At 40.8% G+C, this 16,851-nt stretch overlaps 1 protein-coding gene across 1 annotated transcript in view; it reads left to right on the forward strand.

Moving 5' to 3' along the window:
* The window catches only part of get1 (guided entry of tail-anchored proteins factor 1), a 28,182-nt gene that overhangs the window by 9,418 nt on the left and 1,913 nt on the right, over positions 1 to 16,851 (forward strand). The window contains exons 9-19 of the mRNA XM_080429089.1: positions 1,223 to 1,408; positions 3,068 to 3,148; positions 5,534 to 5,743; positions 6,515 to 6,541; positions 6,724 to 6,765; positions 7,687 to 7,713; positions 10,147 to 10,170; positions 11,000 to 11,026; positions 12,899 to 12,922; positions 14,548 to 14,577; positions 15,643 to 15,703. Of these exons, the coding sequence (XP_080285215.1) occupies positions 1,223 to 1,408; positions 3,068 to 3,148; positions 5,534 to 5,743; positions 6,515 to 6,541; positions 6,724 to 6,765; positions 7,687 to 7,713; positions 10,147 to 10,170; positions 11,000 to 11,026; positions 12,899 to 12,922; positions 14,548 to 14,577; positions 15,643 to 15,657 (693 nt within the window). The 3' untranslated portion in view covers positions 15,658 to 15,703. The remainder of the gene's footprint in view (positions 1 to 1,222; positions 1,409 to 3,067; positions 3,149 to 5,533; positions 5,744 to 6,514; positions 6,542 to 6,723; positions 6,766 to 7,686; positions 7,714 to 10,146; positions 10,171 to 10,999; positions 11,027 to 12,898; positions 12,923 to 14,547; positions 14,578 to 15,642; positions 15,704 to 16,851) is intronic.

Here is a 16,851-nt window from a genome sequence, read left to right on the forward strand (position 1 = left end):
AAATAAGCTTGAGACTTCTTTAATGTGTAATTGATTATGTAGACTCTATGGTTCACTGTTAGCAGTTAGTTGTCTTATTCATTTGCAATGCGTCTAAGTAGCTCCAAACCAAAATAGTTAGGCTATTTCTCACCAGTTGCTTGGATCACATTCCAAACCTAAACAGCAATCTCTTGAAAGAGATCCACCATTCAACTTGCAGAGTCTTTAGAACTTCTTTGTGCAGTAATGTCCAGGACTCCATAGGCTAAGTTGAAATAGTTGCTTGCAGTAATAATGACTTAAACTAAAGGGGCATATTTGTATCCCTTTGATACAGCTAGCAATTCATATTTTTCTATTATACACAGACATTTTGCCCCACACATTGGCCTATTAACATGCTCCATCTCCCAAAGATTATTGGCAATAATGGATAATGATAACTTTTGTGAGTCTGTGTGTAGAACATAACACTATCTAACCTTGCCAACTAATTTGCTGTTGATTCCAGCTGGTGCCAAGTACAGTACTATAAATATACACACTCAAGGTACTGTAAGGTACTTGGGATAAAAGCCTTCACCAGATGGCATGAAAGTAAGGACATTTAGGCCTATGGATTTATTATTATATTATTATTATTATTATTACTACTATTATATTTTTTAGAACCACGTGAACCCCACCATCCATATTCTGGCATTTCTGGGTGGAACTTAAGCCAAAAACAGATCAATTTGTTGTAGACAGAAAAAAGTACAGAGCCAACTCGGGTCCAATTTACTAAGTCTAGACTCTAGAGCAGTGGTTCTCAACCAGTGGAACGGGGACCAATAGTGGTCCATGAGGGGGTTCCAGGTGGTCCCCAGCTAAATGATGGAGAGTTGGTAACCAAATGGACCCTTATAGATCTTTAACTCTTCAGAGTGTAACTCTCAAGGGTTAAGTATTGTTAAACATCTGCATTACTTTATTAAATAATTGTTATTTTGATCAACGTTTGCCTGTTATCTCTCCTATGGTACCAACATCAATATGGAATTGTCGACAAAATATTATCCAACGGCAACAAAATATTCAAAGTCTTGGGTCTGAGAGGCTAAATCTCATCAAATGGTGGTCCGTGGCTCAAATGCCGAATAAATAATGGACCTTGATATGAAAAGGGTTGAAAACCACTGCTCTAGTCTAGAGAGGATTGACGTGGTTAAAGACCACTTTTTATTTCTCCAACTTCCAGATCAAGAAGAAGCAGCAGGATGTGGTGGGCTTCCTGGAGGCTCTCAAAGTGGAGTACTCTCCGTTTGACATTGCTTGCAATGAGCAGAACCGTATGTGGATGAGGGAGAACGTCCCTGTGGAGAAGAAGCCCACCAACGGCATCCCTCTACCCCCTCAGATCTTCAACGAAGGGAGCTACTGTGGGGTAAGCTTAGCAAACGGTTTGATACGTTTAAGTGAACATTGGAATAAACCAGACCTGGGTCACCCTGGTTCTCAACGTCGGGTGTGGGGAACACCAGTGGTCCAAATGGGCATTTTTACGGGTCTGCAACTCAGAGAGTGTACAAATGGAACCAAATGGACCCTTATGGGTCCATTTTTTGGGAGTTAGCACTGAGTATTTTAGGGTGTAGATTGATTGATTCCAGTAGGCTGTAGTTAATTCAGTGATTCTCAAGGACCCCCAGTTTGATATGCATTGGGCCACTGAATCAGACCCCCACTTGATATGTTTTTTGTTTTGTTTTTATCTCTGGGAGTCCAATCTGTACTGTAAAGTCTTTTTTTTTGTACTCTCAGAGTTACAGACCCGTAAGGTCCACGTGGACCACTGGTGGTCCCCGGACCCAACATTGAGAAACAGTGAAATGACATTTACAAATACTGCTTTAACCCACTTTCTCCAGATGGTTTTGGCCAGAAGTTTAACATTATGCTAGTCTGCTCATCATGCATCTGCAGCTAAAGCAGTATGAATTAATTATCACAACACGGACATTCCACAGGCCCTGAACCGTGGTCCAAGCTCCGGGCCCTGAAAAGTCTTAATCCAGGCCTGGTAATCATTGCTATGGAGTGTTTGTTAAGTAACAGGGGTCTCCCTGTCTCTCCAGCTCTAAAAGGAGTAGTTGACCAAAACAAACTACTTATTTTCTATCAATTTCACACCCCATGAAGCCTTGAATTCATGGAGATTTCTTTGTTTTTGTCGCATTCCTAAGCCAATAATTGGATGACCGACAAAAACAAAAAAAATCTCCATGAATTCAAGGCTTCATGGGTTGTGTAATTGATAGAAAATATTTTTTTTTTGTGTGAACTGCTCCTTTACGTAAACTGAAAATGTATTTTCAGGTCGGGACACCAATGTTATCCAATTAGGAGAGAGAACTCTTACAGGAAAAAGGATAACAAGTGAAAATGGAAGTGATGACACGTAGAAACGAGCCGACAAAATTGGAACTGGAACTCTATAAAACTGAAGCTGATAAATGGGTACTCTCTCCTGATTGGATGAAATTGGCAAACCACCAGGAAATGTATTTTCTGTTTATTAAAGAGCCGGAGAGACGGGGAGAACCCTGTTACTGAACAAGTCTCTATTATTGCAATGATTACTATATCACTTACACTATCCTTTTAAAGGTACAATGTGCACGTTTTATATCCTCTCCAGACAGAGAGAGGTAATTACAACTGTAAGAATCAAGATTCAAACCCTTTTCTCCCACCTGGGAGCCCAACATCTACCGCTAATCTATCCTCACTTGGCCAGTGGAGACATTGAGCCTATGCACTTCAGGCAGGGCTACTTGTCAACCAGTCAGTGTGCTACCCGACAGCTACCAACAGGCTCTAAATATCACTTGGAAATGTATCAAGACCACCTCCAACCACTGCAGAACAGATATTCTAGTTATATTGTATTAACACATTCCACCATACATAAAAAGACACTTTTCACACTATTCATCAAGCAGCTTTCAAGTGCTTTTTTCACTCAGGTCTGCTCTGTATACAGAAAATACGTATTTTGGTAAATGCAGTTAGCAGACACACATAATTGTTCAATTTTTTGCAGGATTATGAGAACTTCTTTGATGCCAAGGAGGACAACAATGTGTATGAATTTCTGGGCCTGGAGCCTCCTCCTGGATACAAGGTTGGTTCTCTCCCCACATATAAACATTAAACTGTTTAATTATTCACCCAAGACTGGGTACTTATATACTTACTATACTTTCTAAGTAGCCCTGTTAAGTCTGTCTAGTTAGGATTGTGATAGCGCTGTTGTTTGCTCTACCAAACAGTGCAGCTAATGTTTTGTCCTCCAGGTCATGTTACGCGTAATTAAGCTGAGTCAATTCTGATATGGCTGACCGCACCCAATTCATCATATTCCTGCACAGGAAGAAAGGTTTAAGCATGAAGCTACTGTAATTGTTCCTAATGGCAGTGGTGGAATGTACTCAATTACTGTACTTAAGTACAATTTTGAGGTACTTTTACTTTACATGAGTATGTCCGTCTTTCAATACTTTATACTACTACTCCACTACACCTCAGAGGCAAAACTTAACTTTTTACGTCACTACAATTATTTGACATCTTTAGTTATTTTGCAGATTTAAATTATTGATACAAAACATACATTAACCTGCCAAATTATAACATAAGTAATGCCTCTTCACATAATTTGAATATCCAGCATTTAAAATTATTACCTTGAATTTATTTTTATTTTCATATGTTTATGATTAAGAATATATTTTCCCTTTTTTCCCATTTTCCTCTCTTTCCAATTTGCCCGCCTGGCAACCCTTGATGGCGTCCATTTTGAAAACCTATGCTTTAGGAAATAACTAGCACAACGTCTGATGTTAAACCTGACCCTTTCCCTGACACAGGAAAAGACAGTTGTGGTGGAGAACGGGATGAGCACAGAGGAAACCAATACAGAAGAAACAACTGCTGAAGGAAACTGTGATGAGCAACTAGTAATTGGCTTCCTTACTTCACTTCACCTTTAACTTTTGTCTTTGCTTACCATTCCTTTCTCTTTCCATCCAGTATATCCTGAAAGTGTTTCTCCCATCCAGTCAAATTGACTTGCCTAATTTCCCATTGGCAAGTCGGTCTGGGTAATCAGGAATGTGTCTAATCTTTGTGTTGCATGGACGAGTGATGTATGGTGGGATTATTAAACTATCTATCTATCGTCCATTAACAAGCATAACATTCCATCATTGTGTGTAAAATGGCAGCATTGTGACGCATCCGTTTCTGTCGTGTATTATTTGAAGCAAAGCAAAATATTGTCACTGTTGGCCGTAAACCTTGTACTGTATGTTCAAAAACAGTGGAAAAAAGTAACCTGTGCTCCAATGGATTGTAGTTATTATTTTAGTCACAAGACCTTCCTAATACTTTTCATTGGTTAAATATCACAGACAGACATAACGACTACCAACTTGGTGTCCCTATATACAAGGTTTCTGCCCCACAGCGATGATATGAAGAATGTATTTGCTGTTATGTGATTGACTGTCGTATTACCTCTCCACAGACACGATGTCACCGCTGTACCATTTGTCTGCTGCATTGCACAATTTACACATGAGAAAATGTAGCTATCAAAGCTAGATATTTTTTTCTAGATATTTTTTCTTTTATAACTAAGTAACAATGTCTCATTATGTAATTGTTGGCCGTCAGATTTAGCTAGTATTGTCTTTAAAGCTAGTAATACCTATTGATGGATTCATATTTTACACTCACTAATGGCTATATTCTTTGAGTTTTACGGTACTCTGAAAACTACTAATGGTTTTGCATAGATTTCAATAGTCAGGGAATTAATTGTTTTGAAGTATATGAGTGAACTCATTTGTGCTAATGATATGACCTAGCTGAACATGAGTGGGAATCAAATAGAGTTGGTCTCTGAAGGGTAGCCGGGAACACAATCGAAGAGTTCTGCCCGACTGAACCTGTGACCTTCTTCTCCAAATCCCATATGGACTCTAAAAGGGTGCTGCCTCGTGGAGAGTGCAAATCGAGTTCATTTAAAGGACTAGCGTCACCATTATTTTGGGGGAAATAAATTCAATTGCTTTCCCTTCTGCTGCTGTCCCACCTACTGCTACTGTTTAGGTTTCAGGGAAGTAAGCTGCAAAGTTGAAGTCAGTGACAGTTGGTTTGAGGACGCAGTGCAGTAGAAGAATCAACGACAGCACTGCCTCTAACATATGGGAGGGGGGGGCATTCTTCATAGCCAGCACACATGAAAGCTTTCAAACTTCAGATTTTTTACTTTTTATTTTATTTTTTATAAACATTACTGACGTTCCAGTCTTCAGCTCTAAAACGCTGTTCCTCGTTTATTCATCCCTGTTCTTTCCTCATAGGATTTCCAGCTGCCTGCCTCCCTCACGGTGTTTGAAGTGGAGCCTGTGACAGCTGCCATTATGGTTTTAATACTATGACTTGTTTTCTTCTCTCTTTACACTCCTTCCTTGATGGCAAGTTGTTGTTGTTTTCACCTCAGACGGTATCCTCAGTGCCAGTGGAGCACCGCAATGGAAATGCACACATAGAGGAGGAGCAGGCAGAAGAGAAAGAGGAGGTGGCGGAAGGAGAGGAGGAGGGGGAGGAGGGCGAGGCTGTTGCAGAAGAGGGAGAGGGGGAGGAGGAGGAGGGAGAGGCTGCAGAAGAGGAGGAGACCACGGAAGAAATGGATGAAGTCTCAGAGGACACTGTAATTGCCTTCTACCAAGAATCCTGTAGTGCTCTGCTGTGTATTCTTCCATCATGTTTGTTCACTCCTCCAGTCCCTTAACGTGTTAAATGTCCCTCTTGCGTACACCTCCGCACTGTAATGTTTTCCTTCTACTTCCTCCAGCATCCATCCTTGCATCCCTTTTTATGACTGTGTGTCATGTCTTGTTTTCTTCCTTCCATAACAAGGTTTTGTCTCCTTTTCAAGTTCCTGTTGTCCTTGTCGAAATACTCCTCCACGAGTCTCTCTCTCTCTCTCTCTCTTTCCCTTCCTATCTCCGGATCTCTTACTAACCTACACCCTACAACATTCCAATTCACGGTTCACCGTATTTGTCCCCTCAGCACAGTCAGACACTTTTAACCATGTTTTCCATTGCACTACTACTGAACCGTGTTCTTCAGTTTCCCTCTTGGTTTGGAGTGGCCTTCGTTTGCAGACTGTGATTTTGTGTGTTCCCGGTGAGAATGTGTGCACTGGTCTTGATGCTACCATTCCCCTTCATTTCCACCTAGTAACTGTCCTTGTCCATTTGTGTTGCTAGAGTCCCACAATCCTCCCAATGCGTGATTCCATGTGCCTGATATACCTGTGATTGTTGAGTTTTTTAAAGTGTGTGGTACACGTGTTTGTACACGTCATACACACAACGTGTATGTACTGTAGATGTTGTTTGTTTTTGGAATGCCATGTAGACGTTTCCTTATTACCTCTCTGAGGTCTCTAATACAATATTTTCTCTATTAACAGAAGGTCAAGGTAGCAGAGGAACCAGAGGTAAGTTCTTTTAAATATGCCTGTGGAACAATTTCGCGATTACTTTTGTAATGTTGTTTTTATCTGTTAATCTTATTGTAATCTTCTGTAACCCTGTTCTCGATAACTTGGGTTGTTTATTGTTACTAAACGGTGTGTATTTCATTAAATTTCATTTCATTATTTTCTCTTTTCTTGAATAGGAGACAGGAGAAGGAGAAGAAGAAGGAGAAGAAGAAGAGAAGGTAAAAATGGAGAGTGTGTGTTGTCATCATGTCTAATTCAAAGGAGGCTATTATTAATAACCGCACCAGCAAATGTCTGCCCTTCTGTGAAAGGCTTGGATACCATAGATCTCACACCCATTTCCCAATATTATTGAGACAAACGATCACAGTTTTTACATCTGGTCAAGTGGTGTCGATAATTCACATCCTCGTATATATTTCAGGGAAATTCGTGCTATGACTAATTCCCCAGGCACTAGGTTTAGAAAGATATAGCTGCATATTTTGTGTAGGGGGATATATCTGTTTTATTAACACAGTACTATTTGCCAAATTTCTCTAATTTGCCACTGGCTTTATTAATATATAATAAAATAATGATATATATAATACTTGCTGAAAAATATCTATAGCTTGCACACAGATAACAGTTTTTAAGATGCTGGATGATATTTGCATTCTAAATTTCAGATTGATTGTTAAAGGTCAAACATGAAGTTGTTTGAATGTTTTCTAACCCCATTGATTTCTGTTGATAACTGCCTCAAAATTGTACGAATGACACATTTTGAAAATGCTCTTTCTGAAAACAAGTAAGGTGATATATAAGTAGTATTAAAGCATTCATAAAATAATATAATAATAATGATTAATGGCCCCTGAATAAAGCATTCAGTTTCTGATGTATGTCATTATATTATTATTATTGTTATTGTCAACAATGTCAATAAATATAGGTTTACACACAACTTCACTATTCAATCAACAGTATCACTTTACATCGTAATACTTGCTATTTATATGCAATGTTTATGCTATTTAACTTGACCCTTTTTTAGAATTTGCTCAAATAAATCCCCCCATTTAGGTCTAGTAATCCTGGTGAAAGCCTGGTGAGTCATTTGCTAAGCTAATCAATGCTGTTCACGACTATTTTAGGGTGAAGATGACCATCCAGTTTCTGAGGTATAAACCATTGACTTTGAATCGTTGTGCGTTTTGTTCATCATAGCTGTGTGTTTCAAGTCATAACTACTCATTTAATGTAGTGTAGTCTTTCAGTCTAGTTTAGTTTTGGGGGTAGCTTTTTGCATCTCTTTGACTCTGGTCTTTGTTCAGTACAACTAAACCACCAAAACATTCCTTTGTTGTTGCTGGAGTGTGATTTGAGTGCTTGAAAATGATTTTTCATTTTATAGGCTCTACCAATGACAAGCATCTTCAGTTCAATTTTTTTGCCCCTTTTCCATTTTTTACAGGTCTCATGTGGATGGATGGCAATAACCAAACCCATGCTTGAAGCATGCTTCATAGATATTGATCATTTACATTTTTGCATTATACTCAGTGTCGGGTCCAGGGGGTGGCCTGCGGCGAGGTGCTATTACACAGTTTTTGGATGCGGAAATACCGCTTATCCGACTGATATGGCCATATATGGGACCGATCGACTTCAAACTTGGCGTGTGTATCGCCGGGGAGCCGAGGGAGCTGATGGGCAAAGTTGGAAGTCGGTCGGATTAGCAGATCTCCAAACAATATTGATAAAACCACAAATCCCCATATATGGAGTACCCTGATGTAATCAATATGACGTCATAGTACTGACGTCATAGACTGGCCTGGACTCCATATTTGGGCATACCTGACACAGACCTTCATATATGGCCATTAAAGGGACACAGACAGACAGACAGACAGACAGACAGATATAACGGGTACTCTGACAACAGGTACAACAGGTATCCATAATCAGATAGGACATGAATTTCCGACTTGCATCATTGCCGAGTAGTTATTTGTGTTAATAATTAAAGTAGATAGGATACAAATATAGTAATTAATGTTATTTCAAGACACATTGGCGTGCACACATAGGCTTTCATACTTGATTCCACCACTGTATGTGCCCAACTTGGTCCACCCCAGTCAAAAAAGTCTGGACGCGCCACTAATTACACTTCCAAAAAACTACTAGACAAATGCATTTTATGAGAATTGATCAAACTCACTTTTTAATATTACTTCTTTCATAATGTGTATTAGCAAAAGTACAATTATATACTTATGTTGAGAAGATTTTGTGGCTAACTTACACACTAAACCATTAGTATAAACACTGCATTGAAATGCTAAACATTTATTTGATTAAAAACAGTCAAGGACGTGGGTTTTTATTAAAGTTATTTTTGGGGGCTTTATTTATAGTTTACAGTAGAGACAGACAGGAAACAGGGGAGAGAGATGGGGAGAGACATGCAGCAAAGATCGTCGGGAACGGGACTCACACTTGCGATGCGCTGTCAGGCTACATTGGAGCCTAGGTGCCCGGACCGCTGGCCTAGCGGGCCAAGGACGTGGGTTTTACCAAGCCCTCTCTATGATACACCATTCTACATAGCAATACAATTGATTAAATGTATGTTCCATTAGCTGGCATAACACTGGGCAGTCTTCTGTATGTCTCTCAAATACAGCCTAAGACAATGTCACTGTCACTGTCACTGGGGAAAAAAACATGAAATGTACAACCCTTTCATCTTTCTTTGTTTTTAGCCGCTACCCTCAGTGGCTGTGACATTGTCCTTGTTCGCCTTATTTACTGCAAAATATCATTCTTGATTTCAGAAAATAATGAATCATAGTGTTTCTCATCATAGTGTTTCTCTAGACCAAATTAACCTTCAACAATTAACTGAAATGCACATCAACAATGTGATAATGTCCGTTAGTATAATACCTAAGAATGCACCAATACTAGCTTTACAAAAGTAGTTGTGTTGAATCAGTATTACCTAAGTCAGGGGTCTTCAACAGGGGGTCCGGGACCCCTAGGGGGTCCTCAGAGTTACTACAGGGGGGCCGCCAAATCTTTGTGTGATAGGAACTGGTTTTTACATTAACCCCCTGAACCCTAGCATCACTTTTCTGAGAGGAACATTCGCCGAAAATAGCAGATCTACTAGCTCACAATGCCTCGCGCCGCGAGGCGTTGCGAGATCGGCTATTTTCGGCCCAGAGATTTGGTGTAGTGTGAAAAAGAACAGACCAAGTACAAGTATTTTAAGTATTGAGGGTTTAACTGGTTAACTTAAAATACACATTAACATGAATCCAACACATTGCTACCCAGTCCATGACGCTATCTACGAAATCAATGAAAAAGTTTAATTTGATACATTATGTAGTGGGGGGGTCCCTGCTTCATCTCTCTCAGCTAAGGGGTCCTTGCCCTGAAAAACGTTGAAGACACCTGACCTAAGTAGTTTCACACCATTTAATATGGTCTTTTCTGTTGGTGTTAGTGTCACTCATGTTCTTCCTCCACACACCTAATGGCCTTTGACCCCTTCTTTGCCCCCCCCCTATCTCTTGGTTTTCCCCCCTCCCCCCTTCCAGGAGGAAGAGGATTTGCATTCGGAGGTAACTGCACCGGCGTCCGTCCGTGTCTCTCTCTCTCTCTCTCTCTCTCTACGTCCTTCCTTATAGTCACCAACAGCGTGGGTTTGTTGTTGTAGACATCAGGGAAGGACATTGGTCTATATTTTTTTGTTTTCATGTTTTTTTTTAAGTTGCTTTATGATCTGATGCCCCACCCCTCATCTGTGAAATGGCCACCACGTTTGTCCTTTCCTCTGTCTATCCTTTTTTTTTATTTTAACATTCTTTTACCTCCCTTCTTCTAACCCAGTGGTTCTCAAAGTGGGGTCCGGGGACCCCCAGGGGTCCTTGACTCCTTGAAGGTCTTCCATGGGTTCCTAGCAAAATTAGTCAATCACAATCAGTTTTAGCACTTTAACTCCATGTTATACTTTGGCTCGTCAAAAATAGCCGATCTACAATGTCTTGTCTTGAAAAAAATCTTGACAAAATGTGAAACATTTTCAATAATTTAGAAATAGTTCAACACAAATCTAATCTTCTGGGGGTCCCTGGACCCTGACACACAGTATTTTCAGATGTGGGTCCCCGACCTATTACATATCAGTTTGGTGGTCCTTGACATGAGAATGTTTGAGAACCACTGTTCTAACCCCATTCCATCTCACCCTCCCTCTCTGTCTGTCTCTCTCACTCTGTTTTAACATGCCGTTCCTCATTTCTTCCCAGTCCCGTTGCTGCTTCCAGACACTCTGATCTGTCCTTGTAGTTGCCATTTAAAAAGCCACACCTTTTCCAGTAGCGCATGCCATTGGTGCCCTCTCTCTCCCCTCCACTCAGCCTCTGACCAGCTATCTATTATCCCCTCTAGGAGGAAGAAGAACTGCGACAGCTTGAGGTAGATTGATGTTCCTTTTGTTGTTGTTTTCATTTAATATGTGCAACAGCCCATTTCTCTTCTCTCTTTTATCTTCAAACACTTTCACTGCATTTACCTGACATTCCTTCAATTTCCCCCTGACTGATTCTTGGGTAGTTTTGGTGGGGCTTACCAGGGGCACTATAAGGGGGGGGGGGGTGAATGAGGGCCCAGAGCTGAACAGGGGCCGTGGAACACGGCGGCAGAGGTACCAGACTAAAACACATTTACCTGTGTAGTATTTTTAAAAGTGCATCGTGTATTTTTGACCACTTGCCACATGTAAAATAACTTTCATAGAGCTGTGTTTACAACAGACATCATTCCATAACCCGAAGGGTCAGCTGCGCTTTTCTAAGCGACAGTGTTCCCATAGCCTGGATGGACGGCTGCATGTTTCTAAGCGATACCTGGAGGGACACGTCAGGACAGACACATTGTAATTGGCTGTTTGAATGTTAAACAACTGCTAGGCCATAAGTAATGATTAGGGAGCAAATCCTGCTCAGTATACATTTTAGCATAAAATTATAACAATTCTTGCAATTCGTTGAAAATGCTTGTGCTCATATTGGGTGAGTACTCAAACAGACAAATGTGTCTGTTTGGCTAATTATTACACTCTTTTGTGGGCATTTTTAATCCAGTCATTTAATAGTGACAGTAAAGAGAGACAGGAAATGTGGAGAGAGTAGGGGAATAACATAAAGTGGTCCAGCTAGCTGGGGATCAAATAGGGCACTCACTCACTGATAGAGGCATTTTCCGACCTGTGGTATGTGCCCTAACCAATATTATTAGGGTCAGTGGGCCACTCACCTCGGCATCGCAGTGGCCCTAGTTCATAAGTAGATGTTCCACTGTAATTATGCCAAGCCATTGTAATGCAATAAAATGCAATATAGTGTGCATTAAGTGAAAGTGCACAGATCAAATAAAACAGACCAAAACAGGCACAGTGAATAACATAGGGAGAATTAACCAACTATGGATTTAGGTTGATTCATTTTAAAGGAGATAACAGTAGTGTTGGCCATACCAAGAAATTTTACTCAACCTCAAATACTATTCCATTCTCCAAATATACAACATATATGTGTAACATACACATGATCTGACATAAACATGTACACACACACACACACACACACACACACACACACACACACACACACACACACACACACACACACACACACACACACACACACACACACACACACACACACACACACACACGCACGCTTGTGTTTTCCACACTGCATATTCTTTGCCTGGGGTTGTCATGAGGCCGAGGCTAAGAGTTAGCCATGGTCTAACTGCAGCCTTTTCCACACTGCATCACTTAACCCAGGGTTAGGTTATACTATTATTTCTAGAAAGTCCGGACGGATGCTGCTCCAGAGAGGTGCTAACTAGGGGCTATAGTTGGAGTTTGCTAAGGCTGTACCATCATGTCTAAAATAATCACCATTATCTTTATTTTGTAATTATTAGTCCTGACTATTGTTTGTTGGTTTGTGACAAACCTCCAAAAACCTAAAGAAAAAGGAAAACATGATATGTTCCCTGTGATTATGAAAAGTAATTAGTGTGTAAAAAACTGAATGTGTGACATATCAGCACTATATTTTCCCTGCAGCTTTAGTGTTAGGCCATGATTTGTGTTTTTGCTTAATTAAGGATTTTACAAAGTAATCATCCCTGGGTTTAGTACGGTGTGGGAAACAGCTGTTGTCTTTTCAACATTCCAAATAACCACTACCTGCTGCTCTGCTTCCACCACACCACACATCACTGCTTTGCTTTGCTCCGTCACCTCTCTTCTTTACCTCTCCACTCTCCTTGCAGGAGCAAGATGACCCAGCCAGTGAGGTAGTTTCCTCTGGTTGCTATTTGTTGTAAATGGAAACATCCCACCTTTCTTTCTCTTTTTGTTTTCTCTTTCTTTTTCTCTTTCTTTTTCTCTTTCTTTTTCTCTTTCTTTTTCTCTTTCTTTTTCTCTTTCTTTTTCTCTCTCTCTCTCTCTGTGTGTGATGCATGGGTTTTAAAGGTTTTTCCATGGAGATGCCTATAGCGGTGTTCAGCATGAACCACAACTTGCTATTAGTTGAGCCGTGTTGCGGTGCAAAACTACTGTTATGAGGCTGTTTGTTTGTTTGTATGTACGTTTGTTTGTCTTTCTGTGTAAATATATGTAGCCTATATCATTTTGTCCATAAATCTGTCCACCAGAGGGTGCTGAAGTGGCACAACTATTCACACATCTAGTTTGTTCAAGCATTAGTCTGACTGATAACAATAATCTCAAGTAACATGGTTCCTCCCATTTTGTTACTTTGGCATCTTAAACAAACAAGGATCTTTGACTCTCTTATGTTTACTCTCATTAAAATGCTCAATATCCATGGTTTCTTCTTCCATAGGAAGAAGAGCCTGAAGTACTAGAGGTATTTTCTGATCATAGATTCTTCATAGATCATAGATTCGTCCCAATATTGCATGGTGTGGACCTCAGCAGATAGAAGAAAAAATTACCAGTTGTGCAACAACTGCATACAAAAATTATTAATAATTTCCTCTTTCCTTCTTAAAACCACCCTGTGGTGTGCTGTCTCGTGCAAAATGACTAAAGATTTGTTATTTGGAGATCAGTTCTGGTGTGTGGCTTGTGCCACATTGTGGGCAAGACAACTTGACCTCGAGTCTGCAGGGCGATAATATCTTATCATATTTTGATTAAGAAAAAATATCTGTGAAAAAGAAAAGAAAAATTATCTGTTGTTGGGTTGTACACTGCTATGTGCTAATAAGCATACATTGGAACTATTGCTAAGTATGAGGCCTTAGCATGTTGCTTAGAGAAGGGAACACATGACTTGACAAACAGGCGATGTGGGTCATGCCTATCTTTAAAGAAGCCATGGATATTGATTATCTTTGCACAGTGCACTACAATGACCCAGCTGAGGAGCCCGCTCCATAGCTTGGTTCTGTAGGTCTGTTGATGAATGTAGATATTCTGCAAGTCCTAATTCACGCTATGTATATTATTGTATACCTGATGTACCATAGGAAGTAGGAACTCAAGATACCGTGCAAGCCAGGCACATTGTCCAGCCAGTGCCTTTTGAACACAACTGTAATCGTGCAATGCTTTGCAGTTTGAGGCCATAGGAAGACTCCCTTAATAAAAACGCATGCCTTCATCTCTCCCCAATACTTAAACATGATACAGTGTGTGCTGTTGCTAACTAGTTTCTTTCACCAAAGTAGAAAAAGTAGTTTCATGCCTGTAGTTTGGGTTTTGTTATTTCTTGGCATTTCTTTGGCATTTCTACATCCCTGTTTTTCTGGATGCTTCCGCCAGATTACCGTTTCTCCCTGTCTTTGAACCCATTCCGCCTAAAACCTCTAACCCCATGTGGCCTCACCCACTGAAATGATCTTCTTTTACTTCACAAAACATCTTCTTTCTGTTTCTTTTTGACGTGCTCAAGGAGGAAGAAGAGGAAATGGAAGAACCAAAGGTAGTGCTATAGCAAGAAACACAACAAACACACCAAGTGTGTCCCACGTGAACAGCTGACTTTCCTCCAGCCACCTGTCAAAGACTCTTGTTCCTCTATTGTTTGGGAAGAGGCGGCTGTGCAACACACAAACAAGTCAATACTCTTTCTCTATAATTTTTATCCCTCAATTTTTGTAACCCTTTTTTCACCCGGTGCCAATTTGCTAAGTGATCCTGGGCACTACACTCCCCCCACCAGCCTAGGGAGGTCAGGGCCGAGCTCATGCCTCCTTCAATGCATGAGAGCCAGCCAACTGACCTTCTTCCCTGGTTGGACGTAGCGTGTGGAAGGAACACGTTATTCCAACCAGTTCCCTTCCCCTCCATCAGGCGCCCCGGCTGACCAGGGGGAGGCAGTATAGTGACCAGGATTACTACATGTTTTTGTGAGGGTATTAACTACCCTAGGAGACACGGGGAGAACATGCAAACTCCACACAGAGTAGGCCCTTTCGCCAACCCCACCTAGGGTATGGGCGCAATACTCTTTCTCAACACTTTATTTTCACTTATTGCTGCTTGTATCTGCAGTCTGATGCTGTTACTTTCAGCTCATCTACACGCTCGTTGAAGAGCAATCAGGCAAAGCACAGAGATAAGACGTAATTGCTTTTTCTTTTCCTCTTTTTAGAAGAAGGGGATTTTTTTTCTTTTGACTGCAGCAGGTTTGCCACCTGCCACATTAGACAGGGTCTTGTATGCTCATGGATTTTGTATGGAAATGACCAAAGTAGATCTGACTTGTACCAGTAATTCACATTGTACAATGTAGGCATTTTTCAGACGCTCGTGTCCAGAGTGACTTACAAAGTGTAAGGTCAGAGTGAGAGCCATGAAACTTCAGTCAACCAACAACAGGGTCCTTCTTTTACCATAGCAGTATTTTCTTTTAGTATTTGATCCAATGTCCTGGTTATCTTCCTCATACAGTAGTAGATTGTGATATCTTTGATTTCTTCTTCTGATATCTCTCTAACTGCTCTGTTTGTATCTGTTGTCAACACATGATCCTCTGTTTCAACAGGAGGATGAGGATTAGGAGTAGGTGAACCCTGGAGAGGCTGAGGATGTGATTCGTTACACAGGTAAACTGTTCTCTGCCAGCATGTTTTTTCACTCTCCACTTTTACCACCAGGTGGCAGTAAAAGATCACATGGATCAGAGCAGAAATGACTATTAAGAGATGAATAAGTCTCCTTGCTGTTGCCATTATGTTTGAAGTTAATGTAACAGGCTTAATTAAAAGATAACCCTGTATTCAGAGGAGTCCGTTGCCTTGACACTTGTCTCAAATGGCCACCTCATTATGACATGATTAGATAACCTGATCATTCATAAGCTTTGGTTGGTAGTGGTACCAAAAGAAGCAACCACAATAATGTGCTTGCATACATAGAGTAAAATTGTAAATATTAATCTAACCTGGAGATTAACTGTGTGGTGCATAAACGTCACAGGTATGAGTTCAGATGCTCATGCCGTCTTTGGTTGACCTTGGTGTGTACATGGAGGCATGTCTTGTTATCGGGTACCTGAAGTGTTTTTTAAGTGTTCTGTCTGAGTGGGGGAAAGGAGCTCTGTACACAGTAAAATCCTCAGACTCGTACGGGGTCCATTTGGTTCCGTTTCTACGCTCTCAGAGTCTAATGAACACTGAGGATTTGACTGTGTATCGTGTTGTTTACCAGGAACTGTCGCTCCACTTTCTGCAAATAACTTCAATGAGCACAGCGAGCACCTGGGGGATCAGCTGGCTGCAGCCACAATAAAAAATATCTCACACATTCTCTTGTCCTTCTCCCAAGGTAGCAGTAGTGGTGATGATGATGATGATGACAATAATGTTAATAATAATAATCGTAATCTTCAAAGCCAGGCTCCTCGTTCCCTCTCTCTTTGTATGTCAAGCGTATATATATGTGGCTCGCTGCAGGAGATATTTTTTATTTAGATTCGTTTGTTTGTTTTTCATTTGGGGGCCAATTTCTTTCTCCCTCCTCCACCGACTTCCCCACATACACGCTTACATGCGTACGCGACTACACACACACACACACACACACACACACACACACACACACACACACACACACACATGCGTACACACACACACACACACACACACACACACACACACACACACACACACACACACACACACACACACACACACACACACACACACACACACACACACACACACACACACACACACACACACACACACACACA

Source organism: Gymnoscopelus braueri, assembly GCF_963280865.1.
Source record: "Gymnoscopelus braueri genome assembly, chromosome: 5".
In the NCBI taxonomy this organism is placed as follows: Eukaryota; Metazoa; Chordata; class Actinopteri; order Myctophiformes; family Myctophidae; genus Gymnoscopelus; species Gymnoscopelus braueri.